General features: G+C 37.0%; 1 protein-coding gene across 1 annotated transcript in view; it reads left to right on the forward strand.

The window, feature by feature from the left end:
• LOC136875979 (uncharacterized) overlaps positions 1-25,384 on the forward strand; it is a 328,986-nt gene that overhangs the window by 150,914 nt on the left and 152,688 nt on the right. The window contains exon 10 of the mRNA XM_068228285.1: positions 12,878-13,161. Within this exon, the coding sequence (XP_068084386.1) occupies positions 12,878-13,161 (284 nt within the window). The remainder of the gene's footprint in view (positions 1-12,877; positions 13,162-25,384) is intronic.

The following is a 25,384-nucleotide window of genomic DNA, read 5'->3' on the forward strand; positions in this document are numbered from 1 at the left end:
TCTTTGTCGGAACGATGAACTGCGAAGACCTTGTGACGTACCTACTCTGCCCATAGATGTGTGACAAAATTATGACGTGGCAGGTCACCTTAATATGAATATAAATACATGATATCTCATTGCTTCTCCATAAACAATATCCTATGGGCGCCAGCCTTGAAGCTTATGGCTTGAAAACGATAGGTCCGGCTAGTGACAAAACCATTGGTTTTGATATGTTAGGTCCGGCTAGTGACCAAACCATTGGTCTGGATTGGTTAGGTCCGGCTAGTGACAAAACCATTGGTTTTGATATGTTAGGTCCGGCTAGTGACCAAACCATTGGTCTGGATAGGTTAGGTCCGGCTAGTGACAAAACCATTGGTCTGTGATCAAGCAAAGGGGGTCTATGCTTTGCACTGTTGAGAACCGTAATTATTGCATCGCTACCTCTAAACTATTTAAACATTATGTTATTTTTCTTTGGTATTCATATTTAATCATGGCTGGTGGTGGCACGAATGAACTCTGCTATTGGCTGAAGGTTTGCCCTATGAAACGTCACTCCCACAATTCAAGACAGTGAGATGTTGTTATTCTTATTAATTTTATATGCTTATTCTTTCCATTCCAATTTTTATTTTTTTACAATTTGCTTTACATCACACCGACACAGATAGGTTTTATGGCGATGGCGGGATAGGAAAGAGCTCGACTGGGAAGGAAGCGGCCGTGGCCTTATTTAAAGTACAGCCCCAGCATTTGCCTGGTGTGAAAATGGAAAACCACGGAAAACCAACTTCACGGCTGCCGACAATGGGCTTCGCACCCACAATCTACCGGATGCAAGCTCACAGCTGAGTCGGGATCAGTTTTGACTTTCTTCGCAGATTAGGGTAAAACGTACAGTTATTGACACCGTAAGTGTCTTCTTCTTTTGATATATTAGTTCAGAGAACGTAGCTGTTGAAAATCATAAATCCAATACTAGAACATCGAAATTCTGTATTTCAATTAATAAAGAAGTGTTTTCTTGTAATGTGTGATTTTTAATAATTTGTTTATTGAAATATTAACAAAATGTTGGTTATTGGCAGTTTTATTCATATCTGAGGAGTTTGCTGACACCTAACATATCAAAACCAATGGTTTGGTCACTAGCCGGACCTAACATGTCAAAACCAATGGTTTGGTCACTAACCGGACCTAACCTATCCAGACCAATGGTTTGGTCACTACCCGGACCTAACCTATCCAGACCAATGGTTTGGTCACTAGCCGGACCTAACCTATCCAGACCAATGGTTTGGTCACTAGCCGGACCTAACCAATCCAAACCAATGGTTTGGTCACTAGCCGGACTTAACCTATCCAGACCAATGGTTTGGTCACTAGCCGGACCTAACCTATCCAAACCAATGGTTTGGTCACTAGCCGGACCTAACCTATCCAGACCAATGGTTTGGTCATTAGCCGGACCTAACCTATCCAAACCAATGGTTTGGTCACTAGCCGGACCTAAAATATCCACTCAAATCATTTTCTGACTAGCCAGGTCTCTGAAAAGTAACACTAATGGTCCAGGGTAGACAAATTATTTCATACACACACAAAGAAAGTTTAACGTACATAGGAGGAGGGAAGGAAGGAAGATTTATATCAAAATTTAGCATAACTTATTGGAAAGAATCTAAAGAATAATTCGTTCCCTCGAAAATCAGTACTTCTGACATAGCAACCTGCGTACGGAACAACACCCATGTTTAACAATACCTTCTTGATTACCATAGCAATGAAGAATTTATCTATGACCGAAGCAACTAACCACGAATAAATTAAACAGCCCGGCCAAAGTTGGTACTAGGAACTAGGAACTAAGTGAAGTTGGTACCAGGAACTAATTACGTCATATCAGTTGGTTCCAGTGGCCAAGAACCTACATCCCCAATGACAAATTAACATTAAACAGTGGTTCTTACAGGATACCCGCAAATGTAGCAGTCGTGATTTCACAATATAGAATAGGGAATACATAAATCTCTTAAGTCACGAAAAAAAGTCCACAGTTCTAGCCCTTCAGGCAAACAACTCAATCTTGAAAACATCCTAGGGATATGAGCTACGAATTTTAGGTAAATAAAATATAATAAAGTATGAGAACATAATTTATTAAGTTTTAAAAATTACAATCCTTCTCTCAGTCATCGTTATCCAGTCAATTAGATTAGCAGTTCGCCTTTTCCTATAACTACGAGCGCTAAGGTGAGTTAATGCAGAGCAAGACCAACCGCAACCTATCAGACCTTTACGCAGAATCCAACATGACGGAAACATAGGGCCACTGTCTGCTGTGTGACGCAGCTGGACATTAATTCCTAACTAATGTAATTAACGCCAATAACATTCATAATCTTCGTAAAGAAGAATTAATATATGAAATATAAATCATATTTCCACAATTAGAAAACATGAAACGATTTAAAATGATATACTAAAATCGAAAAAATTATTCGATCAACTTTCATAACCCTACAGCCAGTGCATATGACAATGGCAAAATGTAACCACCATTTGTTGGTAAAACAAAACAGCGCACACGCAACACATTACACGGAAAAAAAAAATACATAGCATAGCACTGAAATAGCATATCGTACTCAGTAAATAAGATATTCAGCAACCAAGTCTACTTTAAATATGTACATAACTCACTAACATAACCCTACAACACGAATTAAACCAACATTTGTTGGTTAATCACATCAGTACACAACATGTATATATGTTAAGTGTTCAGCCCGGAGGCTGGTTTGATCCTCAACAGTTCCACCATCAGCTGTCATAGGTGGCCTATGTGTCTCTGAACAGACGTACTAGGAAAATGAGAAGTGAGGTCGTTTCTCGTGGCTTTCCTCACTAAGCCAGAAGTTGCTATTACATATCAGTCTGCCAAACCCATTAAAATGAACGCACCAACTGACACTATGAGCAATATTTTCACACTCTCCATGACAGGGACTGGCTGCATAAGGAATGGCATTACTAGCATCACTCATACCTCGGTCACTTACATGTTGTCAAAGCCAAGAACGAGACTGGGACAGGTTAATGAAAGTAACAAAATTGCTCTAGCCCAGACCAGAAGACACAGTGCACTGAGAATACTAGGTCTTGCCAGCAAAGACATATGACATGAAAAATACAAATTACCCAGGACAGTGAAATAACATGCTCAACAAATACTCATTCACCAGCCACATCCTACTTGAAATACACAATTAAAGGTGTATTTATAAGAACATCGGGGTATTTTCAAAGACAGTACTCAAGATTAGAGACAAATTAAACAGACACATTAAGAAAGCTTTTCAATCTGAGCACATAAGTTAAACATAGGCTAAATATTACACTATGATATACCTGTAAAAAAATCATTATTAAACGAATAATGAGATGCTTGATTCTTAAAAGAACATCAGATCCCATCAAGTCATACCAGTATTTGTAAATATTTGTTTACTTTGTCCAAACACCTATGAATTTGAAATTTGGAACTTACCGGTATGTTAATGAAGTCCTACCTTCTCCAACTCCACCATACACTATGAGGCGTTTGGAAAACTGTTACTCCTCCTTTGGCTGGAATCCCAAAAGCTGCAATTCCTCTGCTCTCTCTTACATCACTCCCCCAACCTGGTCAGGTCAACGACATGCTGCACTCCTCCTTCAGGTGCTTTACCTCTATTGTGTCCTTAGTAATATCACTGTAGTCGCTATCATTATTATTTCTCGTATTACATTTATTTTTTGAAAAACTACGCAAAGTATCTTAATGAGCATTGAATGGTCTGCCTATTACACCGGAACTTTTTTAGTTAAACAGTCCTTGTAAGATGTTATTTTTAGTGATAAATGATAATCAATTCAAGGATCATCTCGAGTGGCGAGGACGGTGCGTAAGTTCAGAGAACCTACTACAGATAAGAATATTTTAACCCACATTCCAGACGTTTAAGTCAGAGGTTATTTCGTGTGGGATTCATTAAGCGCTAATGTAACAAGTGTGAACGAGTCAATACTGGAAAATATGGCTTCCTACTTAACAAATTAAACTGACACGTTACCTTTTGATCATTTACTGCTAAGATTCAACACTTTGCGTCCCTTTGCCTTTTGCCTTGGTTCTGCATTTGCAGTATCACAGGTGATTCTCTTGAAGTTTTTAGATTGAAGTTACTTTGCCAATTCTTTTGAGACACTTCTTTCCTCAAGAGCTCTACCATAATTATTGATGAAAACATTAACTATCCCCTTAATGCACTTGTTAATCATTGTTTTCAACTTCATAGCACACTGACACTCATCATTAAGGTTGCATACACTACTCTCAATTAACTGAAATCCTAACACTACCAGTGCCTGTCTTTGATTGTGTAATTTAAGAAATTCTGGTTCATATCTCTCACTAATTAATGCTTGGGAAAGTCTGAAAATGTTACAACACAAGGACATGACCACAGACGATGGACACTTCAAATCACCTCTGTTCACTAGAATAAAATACATCATCACTTCCTTGTCACTATCCACAAGCAATTCATTTTCACCCTGCAGTATTTTTATTTTTACACAATATATTAATCACTTGCAAACTGCAGACCAAAATACGTAGTATTTCGCCTGGAACCGTGATGTAAACGACTTCTTCAAATGCAGACTCTAATGTATCTAAATTATCAATAATTCCATCATGGCTATTGTCATGGACATTACGGGCAAAGTCTTTCAAAGAATATTCACCAAGTTTTGTAGACCTCATCTTCAATACTCCTAACACTTTGAGCTTTCTTTCAGACTCAAGAATTTGTTCCACAGGAACATAATAAGTGCAGCCATTCAACATTCTTCCCTCTAAACTGTCTGTCTGCAATTTGGCAGCAAGCTGACTCTGTACCAACACAAACATTGACCACTTGACTTAAAACAGCAAATGTCTCATCAACGTTTGGTATAATGAAGGTTTCATCTGACCTGTTAAACCAGTTATTTTTAATGCACTTGAGTATATGTGTTACTACCTGAAAATATATTTACACAGTTCTACCACCGTGGTGAGTGTGTGTGTCAAAGCAGTATATTTTTCACTTATTAATCATCCTTCTGTTTGTGACATGTGCCATATATATATGCATGTTTTTAAACATGTAAGGAATGAAAGTTTCTTGTCATCGGGCCCAGTAATTGGACTAGCATCCTCATTTCATGGGGTGCTCTATATTATAGATTGACCACCACTTTTGAATTAATTTTAGAAACTGTATTGCGCCATCAGAAACATTCACACCTTGACTTTTAAGCAATTCGAAACCAGCAATATTCTTAGCATCAAAGATTTTTTACTGCTAACGATATATTTTGTCTTTCTATTGCTGTTGTATACAGAGCCTTTCTAGATAAATTTAGAGCCATTTTTAACAACAATCTCTTCTCTAAATGAAACAGCTCTTTGAGGCCTGAAAATTTGGCCTCAGTAATTGTAAATTTACAGACTGACTCTGTACCAACATCAACATTGACCACTTCACTTAAAACAGCAAATGTCTCATCAACGTTTGGAATAATGAAGGTTCCATCTGATCTGTTCAACCAATTACTTCTAATGCACTTGAGAATATGTGTTGTTGTTGTTGTTGTTTGAGTCATCAGTCCATAGACTGGTTTGATTCAGCTCTCCATGCCACCCTATGCTGTGCTAACCTTTTCATTTCTATGTAACTATTGCATCCTACATCTGCTCTAATTTGTTTGTCATATTCATACCTTGGTCTACACCTACCATTCTTACACTTCCTCCAAAAACCGACTGAAAAAGTCCTGGGTGTCCTAAGATGTGTCCTATCATTCTATCTCTTCTTCTCGTCAAATTTAGCCAAATCGATCTCCTCTCACCAGTTCGATTCATTATCTCTTCATTCGTGATTCGAGTTATCCATCTCATCTTCAGCATTCTTCTGTAAACCACATTACAAACGATTCTATTCTCTTACTTTGTGAGCTGGTTATCGTCCATGTTTCACTTCCATACAATGCCACGCTTCAGACGAAAGTCTTCAGAAACATCTTTCTAATTCCTATATCAGTGTTTGAAGTGAGCAAATTTATTTTCTTAAATAAGCTCTTCCTAGCTTACATGCTAGTCTGCATTTTATGTCCTCCTTACTTCTGCCATCGTTAGGTATTGTACTACCCAAGTACGCCAGTCTAGCTTAAGCCAGTGAGGAGGACGGACGTGTCGTGTGACGTGCGCCTGCTGAGTGGAGTGGATTAGGAGTGAGGAAGCGGTAAGGTCAAGCGGTCGGCAAGGAGATAGATACGATGAATTGGGTAGACGTAGAGGTTATGAGGAAAGTAGTAAGAGAAGTAATACAGGAGGTATGTCCGTTTGAACAATTAAAGAAAATGCTTCAAAAACAAGTCCAGGAGCAAGAAAAGACGAGACAGTGGATCCAGGATTATATAAAAAATACGAAGGCGATGATAGAAGGCAGTGAGAAAGAACTGGTGTCACTAAGAGAGAAAATAAAAAATATGGAAGAAGAGATGGTAAACTTGAAGAAAGAAATTGAAGTCTGCAGACAGGAGCGTAAGAAGAAATCCATATTTATTTATGGGGTGGAGGAAGAAAAGGCAGAATCCAAGGTAGACATTATTTACAAAGTGGTAGATGTTATACAAAAAAAATGAAAATAAATTTCAGTGAGGTAGATATAGACAATCTGGAGAGAGTTGGCAAGGTGGGAGGGCACAGGCCCATGAAAGTGTCGCTGATATCTTCATTGATGGCAGATATAGTGATAAGGAACGCTGGTAATCTACAGTGTGAGAACATTAGAATTAAGAGAGATTTCGGAAGAGAAAAGAGTAAAAATTTTAAAATTCTTAAGAAACATTTTGTGAAAGCAAAAATTCAGGGATTGAAAGCGTATATTAGTGGTCAGATACTTGTGGTGAGCGACAGGAATTGGACCCGAAAGTGGACAATATCGAAACTGAAATTAATGGATGAGAGTTTGAGGCAAGAAGAAACTAGCAGGGATGAGAGTTCGAGGCAAAAGAGTTTGAGGCAAGAAGAAATAAGCAGGGCTGAGAGATTGAGGCATGAAGAAACTACCAGGAATGATGTGAGACAAAAAGAAAAAAGCAGGGCTGACAGTTCGAGGCAAGAAGATACTACCAGGGCTGATGTACATACTGTAAAGGAAGGAACACTGAGTAGATGGGGTTCCTGGGAAGAGATCATGAAAAGAGCTGAAGAAAAAGTAAATGCAAGGAGGATGGAAGTAGTCAGGAATTTAATGGACGAACTAGTGTCGGAGGTCTGCGCGAGGGAAGAAAAAGAATCACAGGGGAAGACAAGTGGACAGAATCGGAGTGAGAATAATGGTTCGAGAGAGGAAACAGAAGTAAGAAGTGCTGCGATCAAAGGGAGAAGCTTGAGTTTGAAGGACCTATGGGATAAAAAGGGAAAAATGGAAGGAATAATTACGAGAAGTAAAAAGTTAAGTAACAGTAGCAAGTAACATAGTTTGCCTATGGATGGATGACAAGAGTGGAAGTGTAGTTTATGGTGGTGTCTGTATGTATGTACTTATCCAAGCAATGGTACCTGTATGTATAGTATAATTGTAATTGAAGTGATGGTGTCTTTAGGTTAAAGATGGATGGATTAGTTGTATGGTATTCATTCAAGTGATGATATGACGACTGGATTTATAGTGTTAAGAATGGAAGGTGATGATGAGGGATGGATGATAAGAGAGGTAGCGAAGCTTAAATGGTATTGATGATAAGAGAGGTAGCGTAGTTTAGATGGTATTTAAGCAAATGATGGTGCCTGCATATATGGATGAATGATAAGAGGGGTAACGAGGTGATAAGGTGTTTTTAAGTGTATTGTAATTGTATGGTATCTATTCAAGTGTTTGTAAGTACAAAATGGATGAATTGTGGAGTTCGATAGATGGATGATAAGAGAGGTAGCGAAGTTTAGATGAGGGATGGAAATGAGGAGAGGTAAAGAAGTTTAGATGGTATTATTCAAGTGATGATGCCAGTATGTGTATCTAATTGTTGAAGTTAATGTGGCCTGGAAAATGATGGATGGTTGTGGAGTTCGATAAATGGATGATGTGTAGTATAATTGTTATTGAAGTGATGGTGTTTTTAGGTAAAGATGGATGAATTAATTGTACGGTATTTATTCAAGAGATGATATGACGACTGGATTGGAAGTGTCAAGAGGGATGATGATAAGAGAGGTAGCGAAGTTTAAATGGTATAGATGATAAGAGAGGTAGTGAAGTTTAGATGGTATTTATCCAAGTGATGGTGTCTGTATATATGGACGAAAGATAAGAAAGGTTACGAGGTGATAAGGTGTTTTTAAGTGTATTGTAATGGTATGGTATTTATTCAAGTGTTTTTAGGTATAAGATGGATAAATTGTAGAGTTCGATAAATGAATGATAAGAGAGGTAGTGAATCTTTAGATGATGGATGGAACGAAGTTTAGATAGTAAATATGCAAGCGATGGTGTCTGTATGTGTATGGTTTGTGGAGTTCGATAGATGGATGATAAGAAAGGTAGTGAAGTTTAGATGGAGGACTCTAATTGAAGTGTCAAATATGAAAGGTGATGATGGATAGATGATAAGAGAGGCAGCACAGTTTAAATGGTATTGATAAGTGATGCATTAATTAAGGGTAGATCGGTAAGCAAAGTTGGTTGTATTTGATTATTTAAATTAGATTAAGAATGGCTGTATAAGACGAGCAGGAGCAGATAAGTAGTGCAGTGATAAATTTGCAACGTGTGCAGAGTACGTTGTAGCAGAATGTGTGTGCAACGGAAGTAAGGAATCAGCAACTCAGAGGGAGTCAAGTAGAGGAAATGTAGGAGTAATGGAATGTGCAAAAGTTCGCGTGTTTACTCAGCAGGGGCACGAAGGTCTGTGACATACATAATACAGCTTAAATTGCACATCCTGGGAAAACAATAGAAATATTGTTCTATTCATATTTGTTCATTCCGTACATTATTTTTTTTCTTTTTCTGTACAACACACAGAGTGTGATATGTTTTTTTTTTTTACAGTTCATAGAGTGTGATTCTGGGAAAACAATAGAAATATTGTTCTACTCATATTTGTTCATTCCGTACATTATTTTCTTTTCTTTTCTGTACAGCACATAGAGTGTGATATGTATTTTTTTCTTTTTTTTTTTTACAGTTCATAGAGTGTGAATTTTGGCTTAGGTTGGACATTGTTATTTTCTCTTCAACGGATCAAATAGGTATTCTTACTGTAGATCTGAGAAATAACAATAAAAAAATAAATAAATAAAAATAAAAATACTACCCAAGTAACAATATTCATCTACTTCTTTTAAGACTTAATTTGCTAATCTAATATTTCCTGCATCACCTGCCTTCGTTCGACTGTACTTCATTACTTTTGTTTTGGACTTATTTATTTTCATCTTGTACAACTTACCCGGTACTTCATCCATACCATTCAGCAACCACTGTCAAAAAGAAGAAACAGGGACTTACATGGATCTGCTGGATTTTGAATACAGAGTTTCAAGTTATTACTACCACATGAAAGCCCAATCATTTTTCTGTTGGTGCGATGGTTATCTGCAATCAAGCAGACAACATGAAAACCTCATTCAACCATGACTTCTAAAACATTAAATGTGAGATCATACAGTGTCTCAGAGTTCATATTCTTCACCGGATAGGGCTAATTACGTCTTTATTACCATAATGCAATGGTGAAGCCATTAATACTTGCATGGTAGATGCTGCATCATATTACGAACTATTTTCAGACACTCCTACTAATTTACCAGCTTTATATGAGATTTATGAGTTGACATGAAACTCTTCAAGCATTACTGGCACAACGTTTTCATTCTGTTCTAAAATTTTGCTTTTTATCTCAAATAGCTAAGTGTGCAAGATCTATGCCTGGACTGATGAGGCAATGTCATTACATTTGTTTTACGTAAAAAAATAGTATGCACCAGGGTACGAAGAGGAAGTTACAGCCCAAAATTCTGGGGAGTATCTTATTTGCTGGACTATGGAGAGCTCTAACTGTTCCAGGACAAATTTTATTTTACTAGTCCTCTCTTTACTAAACTCACAGTCTAACTCAAGTGCATTTTTCGCAAGCTTCATCAAAAAATAAAGTTTATCAGCGAGACCAATATTATCATCAGAATAACTTGTGAGATGACTTGCCAAAGTGTCAAACTTCGTCCATCTGTCACACTTCAGGTCTTCACAACCGTCAGATTCCAATATAAACCTAAAATACTCTGTAGGCGAACACACATTTTTGTGAAACCCTTGAACTGTAAAAGAACTGGAAACCATAAAACTCACTGAAACGGATGGAACGTTAGTAAATGACTCATGATCCACCTTTACAAACAACATAATCTTCCTTTACTATTTCAGTGAATGGTTTAACACATCTTTTCTGAACTTCACCGATGAATGTGGTAAAATTGTGTTATTTTTTCACCACTTATTGAAATTCTCCTCTTCTCTCCTAATAAGCTCTTGAACCCTGTCTTTGGGATTTGTCCTTTCTTTTGAAACACTAACAGTGTGCTTAGAGGACTGATTAGTAAATATAGTGCGGTATGCTTCAGGAGTCAGTATAGGGATTTTTCTGGGCACTCTAATGGGATTACCGTTTAGCACAGGAATAACATCTTCGGTTATAATAAACTTAGGGTCAGAATGTTTAATGCAAACCGAAGTATTTTCAGTCACTTCAGAATGGTCACGATGAATATTCCTAACCCATTTTTCTCGTTAAACTTTGTCTTTAGGGAACCTAAAATTACAGTATTGAAATATCCATAATTTGATCGACAACTAGGCACAGAAAATTTGCGACCCATTGTACTTATCTAACACATTTATGCACTCCAGTGAAACACCAGCAAATACTATATGCCACTAATAACCTCTAAATACCGAAATTAAATACGCTATTAACACATTAATAATAACTAGATAAGTAATAAAAGAACCAAACTCACCGAAGCAGCAGCAGCAAATAATATACGGTACTAATAACCTCTAAAATAGAGATATACAAGTATAGTACGCGACCCTTTTCTTGAGCCCTGAACTCCATAGTGCATAATGGGAACTAGGGCTCAAGAAAAAGTTCGCGTACTAGTCAATCTGAACTCCACCAGACCAAACTCACAGAAGCACCAGCAAATAATATACGGAAATAATAACCTCTAAAATGATAACACTAATTACACTCCACTAGACCAAACTCACTGAAGCACCAAGACATTCCACACGGCACTAATAACCTCTAAATACTACTACTAAATACATCACTTTAAAAATAACAGGTAAAAAGGACACAAACACTATTTAACGCACAAACATATTCGGTGGATAATTAACTTGCGAATTCCAGTAGCAAGATAACCTCAACCAACTAGACACGTGCTGAGCATACACCAAACTGAATGTAAACATGGCCCCACATACCGCATATGCACGACCCAATGCGGCGGCCATTTTGTGATGTACTGATATGTGCATTCAGGTCTGAAAATATTGTAGTTGGTCTTGTGTAGAGTTTCACATAAGTCCTTATAACTAAATTCGGTATGAACAGTTCTCAAAAACTCAAAAAACGCCCCAAGGAACACATTACAGAAAGAATTGTGTAAATAAGTTAATCTGGCTAGGATTTTAATCAAAAAGAAAACGGGTAAAGAAACAAGATATTTTTGGCTGTTTTCCGGAATTGAATTTTGGCCGGAAGTGATTTTCGATTTTTTTAAAACCTTGATAGAGTATCCAATAGTCACAATTTGAAACCTTTCCGGGGCCATTAGCCTTTCAACTTTCGGCACAATTGAGGAATTTGCTTAATTTTACGTTTTTCGTAGTACAGGAACCCCACATTTGTCTGCTAAGAATTGCTTTCAACATTAAAACCAAGACTGAACCCTGCCAGCGTGTAAGACGTCGTATCGGTAAGTCGGATCAATAAACTGTATGGTTAGTGACACTGGATCGAATCCAACAGTTAGAAAATAACTATCAATAACTACCTTACAGGAGAGAAAGAGTAAGAGTGTAACCTTAGTGTATAAGCTTACATGGCAGGGAGTATGGAGGGATTACTAAAAAACGCAAAATTTTTAAAAATAAAATATTTCAAAATTTAGGATAAAACAAAATTAAAAGATTGGTACAAAAGATCCGGCGCCTATCCCCGCGTTACGTATTTTCGCGCTAGTCTTTACGGGTTATACATTAGTTTTGTCAGTAGACATAGAGAAAATCCACTTTCGATAGCAGACAGTTGCGTAGACAGGATCGGCCGTTGGAGGGGCGGGGGGTCATAGTTACAAAATAATGAAAGAACGCAAACGAAGGTGCATGTGAAGTGCGCGTGTGCATGGCTTGTAATTATAAGGACACTGATAAGTGAAGTTTGTTGATATTCAATTTGCAATACACTACAAAATCTTACATCAAAATACAGAACAAGAAAAAAATGCGATCAAGATCAACAGCTTTACAGCGAATCTTATGTTCAGTTTACAATATAAATTCCACCTTTCGAGGCTTCGTAAAAAATAGATTCAAAAGACCTGTTGGTTCTACAATTATGTCCCTGAATGTTTATTTAGTTAATTGTTTATTGTCAGTTTGTTTATTTGTTTGTTTATCATGGAGTTTTTAAATACTGCAATATATTCATTATTCTCGGAGAGCTATCACCCCTCCCCACCATTGATTCTATTTATTCAAAATCAATTTATGTTTCCTGCTCGCAGGTCACTTCGCGGTTGGAGACTACATCGACGAGGAATCCATGTCCACGCTGCGTCTCATGAAACAAGACATATACTGGGAACGTAGCACGACTGTGGCCCGCAAGGGGAGTCCCCTTATAGAGCCGCTCAATGCTGTTATACACCGCCTTCTCGATGCAGGCCTCATGCTTGTGTGGGAGGGCCAAGTTTCTCGACGCTTCCTGCCGCAACGAGTCCAGGTGGCCGTCCTCACTAGCAATGCTGCGCCTTCAAACCACGAACCTACAAAGCTCAACATGGGTCACGTGCAAGGCAGCTTCATTATACTTATACTGGGGCTGGCCTTATCACTCGTCACCTTCTTCGCAGAGATCATTGTTAATAAATGCTACTTAAAATACGCCTAAACCAGAATAACGATAATATCTTTAAATTTATTTATTAACATGGATATGATTTTAGGTTTATCTGGAATTAGCGTAAGCAATTTAGCGTCGACAGTTTTTGTCGACAAAAAAACCGACATCATAACCAGGCAACCAGTGAACGTCATATGGATGGATGGAAGAACGACGCCATTTTGGTGGACGGAAAGAAATGTTTTTTCAAGATTTGATTTTGGGCGCATTAAAGACGGTAAACAAAGCAACGGCGAACAATTTTAACCGGATGACATTAATTAAATACTTAACACTGCGGAAGGAAAAGTATTTATTTCAATTTATCACAATTCTTTATATCCCCTGTAGTTGGAGTGAAATGATGCATTCACTATCTGTACCCACTGCATGTCGTAAGAGGCTACTAAGAGGGATAACAACCAAAGAATCTGTACTTGATGTCTCATCTACTTGATGTCTCATATTTTAAGCCCGAACATATATCCACGGTTCTATGTTTTTCCGTGAAGCAGAGAAATTTACATATATCTCTTTGTTTTATATTCACTACGCAGGTATTTAACCCCAAGAGAGTTAGTTACCATGCATACTCTAAAGAGATGTGCCTCTTCTATTTTAAAATAAAAAGTGAAAACACATTTTTGTAATACTTCACATTTTCTTTAACTTTTATACTGCAGTCTATCAACATATGATTACTAAACAAAATAGTTATATTTAAAAAAAACCATTCCTCGTGTACGTTACTTTATCAGTAGACAATGAATCATAAAGTTGTAACTCTTGTTACACAAATACGGTGTGTTAACGTTGGAGTTCTCAGCAACCATCCATTTATACACAAGTTTTATTCATGTTGAGGTAACACAACCTGTTGGCGTGTCATGAAACGTTACGTGCAGAGCCGGGTTTTTTTTTCCTAAATATGTATTTATTTTCTCATTAGCTACAGTTAAGAATTTGTCAAATGTTTACAAATTAGGATATCTGGTGAGGTTAAAAACAAATTTTATTTTCCATATTTCGGGGTATAGGGCGTAAATTTAAGAAAAACTCACATATATTGACTTAATTTAGTATTTTGTTTTAAATATGTTCCATATATTTAGGGATCAAAGATATTTTTTCATAAAAATTAATATTCGTATGAAACAAACTCCGCTCAATGCACATAATTTTTATTTCTTGCTGGTTTTGGCCTTATCACTCAACCTGCTGTGAGGATAGGATGAATTAGTTTTTACTAACAGTGGGTAAAATGTCCTAGTTACTTGATATCCATATCTCTTGTACTGTAACTGAGTGGCTCAGACGGTTAAGGCGCTGGCTTTCTGAGCCCAAGTTGACAGGTTGACAAGTTGACAGGTTCAGTGTGGTGGTACGTCAGCCCCGCATCAGTAGATTCACTTGCACGTGAAAGAACTCCTGCGGGACAATATTAAGGCGCCTCGGCGACTTTGAAAACCATAAAATAGTTATTGTGATATAAAATTATTATTATTATTATTATTATTATTATTATTATTATTATTATTATTATTATTATTATTATTATTATTATTATTATTATTGCTGTTCCGGAGATATCCGTGGAGCAGAAAGAGGTGAAAGAAGGTGCGGGTGTTGGAAGGGTCTAACTACGATATCAGAAATTGAGTTAAAACTTTAACTAAAAGTTATATTTCTTTCAGAATTTCAAACATCACCATTTTTTCACTCAGTGAAATCATGAGGTTACAGGTACAATTACAATTTCAAAAAATGGAAAATTCAAGATTCAGAACTTTAACAATTCTGGGCATCAAGCCCCTATTTTACAATTTCAAAGTGGTATTATTTAGGCAGGGCAGAAATCCCCTAATTCAAGAGCACTTTGCTCCAACAAATTTACAGCCTTCCAGAGGCACTCCTCAATATTACAGAAAACTAGAAAAAAGCTTACTTGCTCTCCAACATTCATCCAATTTTAACAGCCCGCTAAGGCAACATTACACAAAACTTTATGATCTCTTGGCCTCTCAAGGCACAATTTACAAAATTTGTTTTACACAGGGGTATCAATTACCCAACCTACTGGGCCTTTGTGGAAAAAGAACAGGTTAAGTAAATGACCCGAACACAAACTGAATGGAGGCGTACACTTGCACTCCTAGATAATGAAGTATTAAAACCCTAACAGGGCTCTCGTCCCGATGATACAGGGGCTAATCCCAACCTACTGAGGTGACTCGAATGAAAGTTAGTTAATACATTGCAGAAAAGAAAAACGGTACTAAATCGTAGTCACCTCAAAACCAAGTTGAAGGGACACTCGAGAGGGTAACGCACTCTCTATCCCCAATTTACAGTTAAAGACTTTATGAAGTTTTACATTAGCTGAACAAAAATTTAAATTTTAGAAAAGGTTAGTTACATAGTTCGAAATTTGGACCTTCCCCTCGTGTAAGTCGGTGGAGGTGGCTACAGAGAGATAAAACTGATGGCCATTCCCTGGGCTGATGAACTGCCTGGCGAAGAATGAGACGCCCCGCCTCCTGTCTTAACACACACTCTTAGAAATTCGGCGATCAAATGACAAAGTAGCCAGAACAGCCGAAGTTTATATACACGAAGGAAAGGTTCGAGAGCATTCTGGACTAATCCGGACATATCCTCTCAATTTTATTGGTTAATTCAAAAGTTACACCCCAAAAACTAAGAAGAAGCCTGTGATAGCCTGAAAATTAAGTGCAGAAAATTAGTGATTGGCCACATTCAAAAACTGCGGAATAAGAGAGGTGTTGCAAACCTTGAAATATATATTTTAAAAAATGAAAGTTGATTTACTTGAGAAAACCTACAAACACAAAATTTCTTTCCATACAAACTTCTGTTACCTTGCACCAGAGTGCATGACCATAGTTTTTGGTAGTGACATCTATGGAGAAATGTCCAAACTTCTTGAAGTAAACGAACACAAAGCATATAAATCCAGTCAGTTTAGGCAACTTCACATTAACACAATTACTCAATACTTCAGTAGTGACATCTTCTGATTAAAGTCCCCACTTCTTGTAATAGCAGTTTCACATTTTGTTGGGTATATAGAGTTCATTACGGCGCTTCTTTTGAATGTGCAGAGTTGAGGTGTACCTCGCGGTAAAATTATTATTATAATTACTATTATTATTATTATTATTATTATTATTATTATTATTATTATTATTATTATTATTATTATTATTACGACTTAACCCACAGGATTAAAAAAATAACAGCTGATACATTCATAGCAAAACATCGAATAAAACAAAACACTGAGAGTGTGTAGGGAACAGGGAAGAATAAAAGAGGCAAACTATACATCCCGGCCATCGATTTAGAGAACGCTTTTGATTCGTTGAGTACCGAGCGAGTTGGCCGTGCGGTTAGGAGGAGATAGTGGGTTCGAACCCCACTGTCGGCAGCTCTGAAGGCTAATGCTGGGGCTGTACCTTAATTGAAGCCACGGCCACTTCCTTCCAACTCCTAGGCCTTTCCTATCCCATCGTCGCCATAAGACCTATCTGTGTCGGTGCGAGTAAAACCACTAGCAAAAAAATGATTCAGTGAGTATCAAGGAGTACCGTACCAAAGAAGATGATAAGAGCAATTTAAAATACATCTGAGGAATTTAGATGTTCTATCAAAGTGAAAGATTGGGTAATAGTGGGAGAGAGATTTTCAAAACTGAGTCTCAAAGCGGGTTAAAAATTATTACCAATATTATTGGTATTATTTACTAATGAAATCTTGTAATCGGAAAGCCGTGAGAAATGAGTCTCTCCATGTCTCGACAACCAACATATTCCGGGTCTGATCTTCGCAAACTATACCCTTCTACTCACATTGACACTACTTATCAACATACAAAATAGTATTAATGGGGTGGTAAATTATTGTAAGAGTGAAATCTGAAAATTAATCTACAGAAAAAAAAGAGTTATGGTGTGTAAAAGAAAGTGAAAACTCTCAAAAAGTGAATAGTGGGATATGGATAAGACAAAATTATAAGTTGTTAAAACGATGAATACCTCGGGAAGATTATAATCAGGTATGGCAGAAGGACAGGACAGATATCAAAAGACGAAAAATGAATGGAATAAGTGCTTTGGCTAGTATAAATTATTGGTAAGAAAGATGTCGAACATCACATATAAAGCTCAGACAAGTGTATGTAATTCATTAGTTAAAACGAAGTTATTGTATGGAGGTAGAGAATGGAAATATAATATTAGATATAGTTCTAAGTAAATTTGCCACAATAATAATAGGATTGCCAAGCCGTATTGCAAACAGTGGAGTGAGAATGATGAGTGGAGGGATGGGTATACGGACGGATATTGTTAAACGAATAACAAAGTATTGATTGACGCTATGGAAGGGGTAGAAGGCGACTTTCTGAAGATAGCATACCAGCACGAAATTAAACTTCCAAATGACGGTTACTGGGTAGAGGGGGGCTGAAGAAACTACTGGATGATATAGGAATAAAATACCGTTGGGAAATGAATTTATCAAGGGATGATATGGCATTGTGTAAGAATGTGGTCCAAAGAGTGAAAGACACTGAAGGACAAACAATAACGACAGAATATTACAGCAAGAGAACATATGTTGAAGTTTTAAAATAGGTAAAAATGTGGCAGTAAGGACTGAAATGTTAACGAAAAGGGAAATGAGTGCGTTAATTTGGTGGCTAACGGAAGTATGTAAGAATAAAGCTATAAGACAAAAATGTGAGGAAACTCTACTCACTTTATGCAAAGAAGATATGAAGAAATTAATAACTGGTTCGACAGAAGGCAGTTCGGTTTTAGGAAAGGTTATTCCACTGAAGCTCAACTTGTAGTATTCCAGCAAGATATAGCAGATATCTTGGATTCAGGCGGTCAAATGGACTGTATCGTGATTGACTTGTCTAAAGCATTTTTAAGGGTGGATCATGGGAGATTACTGGCAAAAATGAGTGCGATTGGACTAGACAAAAGAGTGTCTGAATGGGTTGCTATATATCTAGAAAATAGATCTCAGAGAATTAGAGTAGGTGAAGCTTTATCTGACCCTGTAATAATTAAGAGGGGAATTCCTCAGAGCAGTATTATCGGACCTTTATGTTTTCTTATATATATAAATGATATGAGTAAAGGAGTGGAATCAGAGGTAAGGCTTTTTGCGGATAATGTTATTCTCTATAGAGTAATAAATAAGTTACAAGATTGTGAGCAACTGCAACGTGACCTCGAAAATGTTGTGAGATGGACAGCAGGCAATGGTGTGTTGATAAACGGGGTTGAAAGTCAGGTTGTGAGTTTCACAAATAGGAAAAGTCCTCTCAGTTTTAATTACTGCGTTGATGGGGTGAAAGTACCTTTTGGGGATCATTGTAAGTATCTAGGTGTTAATATAAGGAAAGATCTTCATTGGGGTAATCACATAAATGGGATTGTAAATAAAGGGTACAGATCTCTGCACATGGTTGTGAGGGTGTTTATGGGTTGTAGTAAGGATGTAAAGGAGAGGGCATATAAGTTTCTGGTAAGACCCCAACTAGAGTATGGTTCCAGTGTATGGGACCCTCACCAGGATTACCTGATTCAAGAACTGGAAAAAATCCAAAGAAAAGCAGCTCGATTTGTTCTGGGTGATTTCCGACAAAAGAGTAGCGTTACAAAAATGTTGCAAAGTTTGGGCTGGGTAGAATTGAGAGAAAGAAGGAGAGCTGCTCGACTAAATGGTATGTACCGAGCTGTCAGCGGAGAGATGGCGTGGAATGACATTAGTAGACGAATAAGTTTGAGTGGCGTTTATAAAAGTAGGAAAGATCACAATATGGAGATAAAGTTGGAATTCAAGAGGACAAACTGGGGCAAATATTTATTTGTAGGAAGGGGAGTTAGGGATTGGAATAACTTACCAAGGGAGATGTTCAATAAATTTTCAATTTCTTTGAAATCATTTAGAAAAATTCTAGGAAAACAACAGATAGGGAATCTGCCACCCTGCCACCTGGGCGACTGCCATAAATGCAGATCAGTATTGATTGATTGATATGGAAGTGGTTCAGCTACTAAAAGTCTGTAAGGAAACAAGACAGCAGAGAGAAATATATAGGTAAAATTGAAAACGAACCTGAAATTGACATTAGTGATAAGTTGTCAAACAGATAATGGAGAACAGCAAACCTATGTAATATCATAAAAGGAATGCGGGAAAGAAATTTAAAGAGGATAAAAGCAGAGAAGATTCATTTATTTCATAGTACGAGTAAGGATATATTTAATAAATCTTTGTAGCGTGATTTTCAAAAGTTCCAGATCTTACTTTACGACTTTCCTTTCTTTTGCATTAATTGTTTTTCTTATATTTTCAATAAACAGTAAAGGAGATAGATTCTTAAGCGTATTTTAATCTTGCAGGTTGGTTATATCTTCAATCTTACACAGGAAACGTAGAGGAGCACTAATTACCCAAGCTACGTGAACATACATTAGGTCAACTTTCAAGCCCACTGAGGAATTAAGAAGAATAATGCTGTTGGTTTAACATCCCACTAACTACTTCTACGGTTTTCATAGATGCCAAGGTGCCGAAATTTCGTCCGGCAGATGATCTTTACGTGCCGGTAAATTTACAGGCTGGCGTATGTGAGCACTTGCGACTTAAAGAAAAAAAATACATTTCGTGAGTTTCCCTTATGTGGTAAGCTCGAGATACAACCAGCCTGCAAGCTGAAAATATATTTAATAAAACCCCGTTACTTAATACTTATTGAAGAAAGGAAGAAAGAAGGAAAGAAAAACGAAAGCTGAAAGAAACATTCAATTAAAAGGAAGGACAGGTAGGCCTACATGGTAAGTAAGTAATTGAACTTACTGTCCCAAATTAGACACAACTCAGACTTGAACCAGAGGCCAACCCACTCTCATGTATACGAATCTTCAGTTCTTTATTTATACATACATGTAAGAACATGACCTATTTTAATAACATATGTTCTCTTGTCTGATTGGTGCAGGTAAAAACCAACTATTTTGGATGAAATACTTGTATATTTAGGTTGCATTTAAAAGAAGACAAGTTGTCATAGCAATAATAATATACAATGAAATAGAAATAAACGGATACATTGAGATAGACATAATTTACTATAATAAATATTTATTTACATTTTAGAGAATATGTGGAATAATAATAACAACAAGAAAACGTATTATACCATATGATCAGTGTAACTTTTCCCGATGCCTCTATCTTATGTTGTTGCGCCACATTGGGCGACCAATTTTATATATGCCTTACTTTTGAGTTGCGACCTTTACCAGCATATCTGTCTTACGTTTTTGAAATATTACCTGTGCATACACATATGTAAATATTACTCTGGTCTCTTAATTCTAAGTATCGGGTCGCAAGTCACACAAAGATTCCAAACTGGAATTGTATTCACGAGCATAAGTTCTAACATATGGCATATAATCATTTCTCAGGGTAAAACACACTTCGTTGTTCCTAAATGCATTAAATAAATCGCGGATTCCGTTGAAGAGTCGCCATCCGTTGAAATATTTATAATATATCCTTATATTAAAAGAAGTTATCAGATCCTCACCTAATATTAAGCGTAAGCTAGCTCAATAATTCCGTATGCTATCCTACTATTACCTACTTAAGAATTATAAATGCAAAATCAAATCTATATACAATTTATTAGCATGCTAATGTATAATTACAATGAATCATATATATTCATTGGCAATAAGGAAAGGAAAATCGTAATATTTTAAGTATCATCCCCAAAGTGCTTGGATTCCGGAATAAACATATTTGAAAAACGTTCAAATCTTCAATACATTTGCTTACATAATTGATAATAACCAAATTATACCATATCTTCCATGATTAAATTCGTATGAGGGGACAAATAAGGATCAGACCTTTATTAAATCAAGGAGGAGTGGAATATCTTTCATTTAATGTTGTTTGGAATTTTCTTTGGGGCATAAGTTAAGTTTTATTTGGTTTACGGTCTATTTGACCAACAATTTAAATATACGTTTGGCTTCTTGTTAGTGACTTTCCACGTTACGAGATAAGCATTAGCATTTTTAATTATGGGTTCAAAACACCCATATAGTTACCAAAAATTCCTATCATTACCCAAATGAATAGATTAATTCAGTACATCACCATCTGTACAACATAAACCAACTAAATCTAGTACGGAGTGCCATAGATTTGACGGTACGTCATTCTAATCTGCGAAAATCGTGCCATACAGTGCAAGTCATGTGCTAAAATATTTACATACTCCCAAATATTTCTTCGCTGTGCCATAGTTTCGATAAAGCAGACCGTACTTCGTGTAAGCGCTAACATGCTGACCTTCAAATACGTAAATGTGCGAGATTTCATTCTACTCCTAAAGATATATATATCGTAATACGTAACAAGCACGTAACCTCACCATATCCTCTTCCGAAAGTTACAATGAAACAAAAACAGCATGGATCGAAACATGCATTCAACTCAACATGGCCTATATTCATTACTTGCAGTGCTAACCCAAATCTAAATATATTACGTAACACAGGAATCCGCATTCTAATTATCTATCCCATTCTTCAATAACGAACAGAAGCATCTTTCCTCATTCTACATATAACATGCCACATTAACATTTCATTTCCTCTGTAAATATATATATCTCTATATTTAAAATATATCATCACTCAATTCCACTAAAATAACCCCTGTGTTACGGACGCAGTATTCAATAACCTGACTATTCTTTATACACTGCAACTTCGTGATATCAAACACTTCTTTACCATATTATTATCATACTGGCCATGGTTGGTATACATATTGACCCGAATTTCTAGGTTACGTCTTATATCTCGCTTATATTTATACATCCACAACTGGTTAAACGCTTCACGGTCTATACGTATTAATTGGCACAAAACATGCATAAATACACAGTCAGATCTAGTTTCCAATAACCTTAACATTATCACATTAGCACTGCAGTTATATAGCACAAAATAGCACTTTTCATCGGCTAATGAATCGCATTTATATTCATATATCTTCTCATTGGCACTTGATCTCTTATATCTATCACTCCTGTACACCTATAAATACTTTTCACTAATTGATTTGAAATTCATTACGATGCAACTCGTAATACTTATCTCGTAACTGGATTTCTGCTGGCTCTCAGCTGGACTACGGCATCATGGAACAGGCAATCGCTGCGATCCGAAGACTACGTCATCTGCGGCTTCATCTTGGGTCTTGGCTTGAGCTAATCAGTCTTGAGCAAAACATTTCCTCTGTTTAAGCTGAGTCCATGTCACCAGTCATCATGCAATCATAAAAGAACAAAAACATGGTAGAGTACATAGTATACTGGTGAAAAATAGGCAATTCAATTCCCAATACTTGTTGTTGGAAACTCATGTTAGACGAAAATATTCTTTTCTTTAAATTTATAATGTTCTCTAATTTGGCCTATTCCTTGTTCTTTCTTTTGCTTAAACAGCTATTGCCTCCCTCCTGGAAACAATAAATTTTGCCGTTATGGTACTACTTTCGGCAACGTGTAATTCAGCTGAAGCTTTCTTTCCCCGATTCTGACTTCAGATCTCACAGTGACGAATATTTCTTTCAAATATACTCCTTTTCCGTGTTGTATTCTTGCAGATAGAGTCTTCTGTTCCGTTAATATATCAATATTTCCGTATGTGACGTTGAGTTGATCTTTTAATAATCTTATTATAAGCCGTGCAGCTTCCCTTAAACTTGTATCTTTCATCAGTCACAAAGTAGTCAAGAATCGTTCTCTTTCAAATTTTTCCGTCCGTCATTATTTAACTCTTGAAATTCTTTTCCCTTGCGGCCGGGCGATATCGATTTATTCGATCACTACTCTGTGTACTTGCACCTGAAGTTATTGTCCGCCATCTTTGTCCACTGTATTCATTCCATTGACGGCCGCTAATGTAACGTAATGGTACAGTATGTAATAAAAAAGAAATATAAATTATAACATTAAGAGCAATTCCATGGTCCCTGCATTCCGAAAAATGTGGTGTTTGAGTAAAGATACATAATAGTGCCTTATTTTATGAATAAATAGAGCTGGACGGCGTATAAGTGAGGGTCTCATAATCGGTGCAAGAGGAACAGTCTCTAAGAAGATAACAGAGCTGGTGAAAACCTTCAATATCAGTAATAAGCAGTTCATCGACTGGGGACTGGAAGCGTTCTCTCTTCTGATACTCAGACACCACTTGTATTCGCCACACTGAGATCATGATTTTCTTTTGGTCCTTTTTAAATGAATGTGTTTTAGTGTATTATTTGTCTTAGGCAGCCTCTAAGTGGGGGAAGATTTTCAAAATAAAGAATAATCTATACTAATATTATAAAGAGGAAAAATTTGTTTGTTTGTAACGAATATGCTCAAAAACTACCGAACCGATTTTAAAAATTACTTCACCTGTAGAAAGCTACATTGCGAATGAGTAACATGGGCTGTATTTTATTTTCAAAACAATTCGAGGTGGAGGGCACGGGGGGAGATATAAAAATAATAGGCTAATATAGGCAAAATATCGAAATTTTCGTATAAGGACGAGACAAAGCTCAATTTAATCCTCTTGACGCAAAGAATAAAACTCGGTAAGCCCTACGGGCTCGAAAACCATGTTTTAAGGCCCTAAAACCAACCGTTACGGAGATATTGGCACCACACTTCCCCTCCTCTAGGAATCGGAAAAAGTAATGAACTGCCGTAACCATGGCAACGTCAACTTCAGGATTCTACAGCAGCGAAATTATCTACAATAAATCACGAAAACTTAACATGTTACAGACATAAAAATTGATATTTGGAATCCACTTTAAAAATAAAAGAACACAAATATTATTTTTCAGAAAATCCACTTAAGGGGGTGGGATGTGAAAAGAAGTGAGGAAGGAGTTGAATTATTTATATGAGGATACATATATCTCAACAAATGAAGATGTTACAGATTTTAAAATTGGTACTTGGAATCTCTTTAAAAATGAACACACTCTTTTTGGAAAATGCACTTAAGGGGGTGAAAAGAATAAAAAAGCGTGTGAATTTTTAAAAATGAGTATCTTCTTCTTCTATCGCTTTACCCACACCTCTGAGGTTGCGGCTACGAACTGCGTCGCACATGAGGATTTGACCCTGTTTTACGGCTGGATGCCCTTCCTGACGGCAACCGTATGTCTAGAGATTTAATCTATACTTCTATACTAATATTATAAAGAAGAATAATTTGCATATTTGTTTGTAACGGATAGACTGAAAAATTACTGAATCGATTTTAAAAATTACTTCACCTATAAGAGCTACATTGCCAGTGAGTAACATGGGCTGTATTTTATTTTCAAAACAATTCGAGGGAGGGGGGGCGACGACGGGAGATATCAAAATATTAAAATAATATAGGCTAATATAAGCGAAATCGAATTTGTCGTACAAGGACGAGACAAAGCTCATTTTAAGCCCCTTGACGCAAAGAACAAAACTCGGTAAAACCTTCGGGCCTGAAGACCATGTATTAATGCCCTAAAACCAACCGTTATGGAGATATTGGAACCACACTCTCCCTGCTCTAGGAATCGGATAAAGTTTTTTTTTTTTTTTGCTAGGGGCTTTACGTCGCACCGACACAGATAGGTCTTATGGCGACGATGGGATAGGAAAGGCCTAGGAGTTGGAAGGAAGCGGCCGTGGTCTTAATTAAGGTACAGCCCCAGCATTTGCCTGGTGTGAAAATGGGAAACCACGGAAAACCATCTTCAGGGCTGCCGATAGTGGGATTCGAACCTACTATCTCCCGGATGCAAGCTCATAGCCGCGCGCCTCTACGCGCACGGCCAACTCGCCCGGTAATCGGATAAAGAAAGGAACTTCCGTAACCATGGCAACGTCAGCTCCAGGATTCTACAGCAACTAGATTATGCATGTACGTTTGGGCATAGCTGCCAACCAAAATTGATACTCGTATGACTTACTATCTGGAAAAAATAAACTGTTGTGTAAGACGCTCATAGCACTCCTTTG

The sequence above is a fragment of the Anabrus simplex genome, chromosome 6 (genome assembly GCF_040414725.1).
Source record: "Anabrus simplex isolate iqAnaSimp1 chromosome 6, ASM4041472v1, whole genome shotgun sequence".
NCBI classification, from domain to species: Eukaryota; Metazoa; Arthropoda; class Insecta; order Orthoptera; family Tettigoniidae; genus Anabrus; species Anabrus simplex.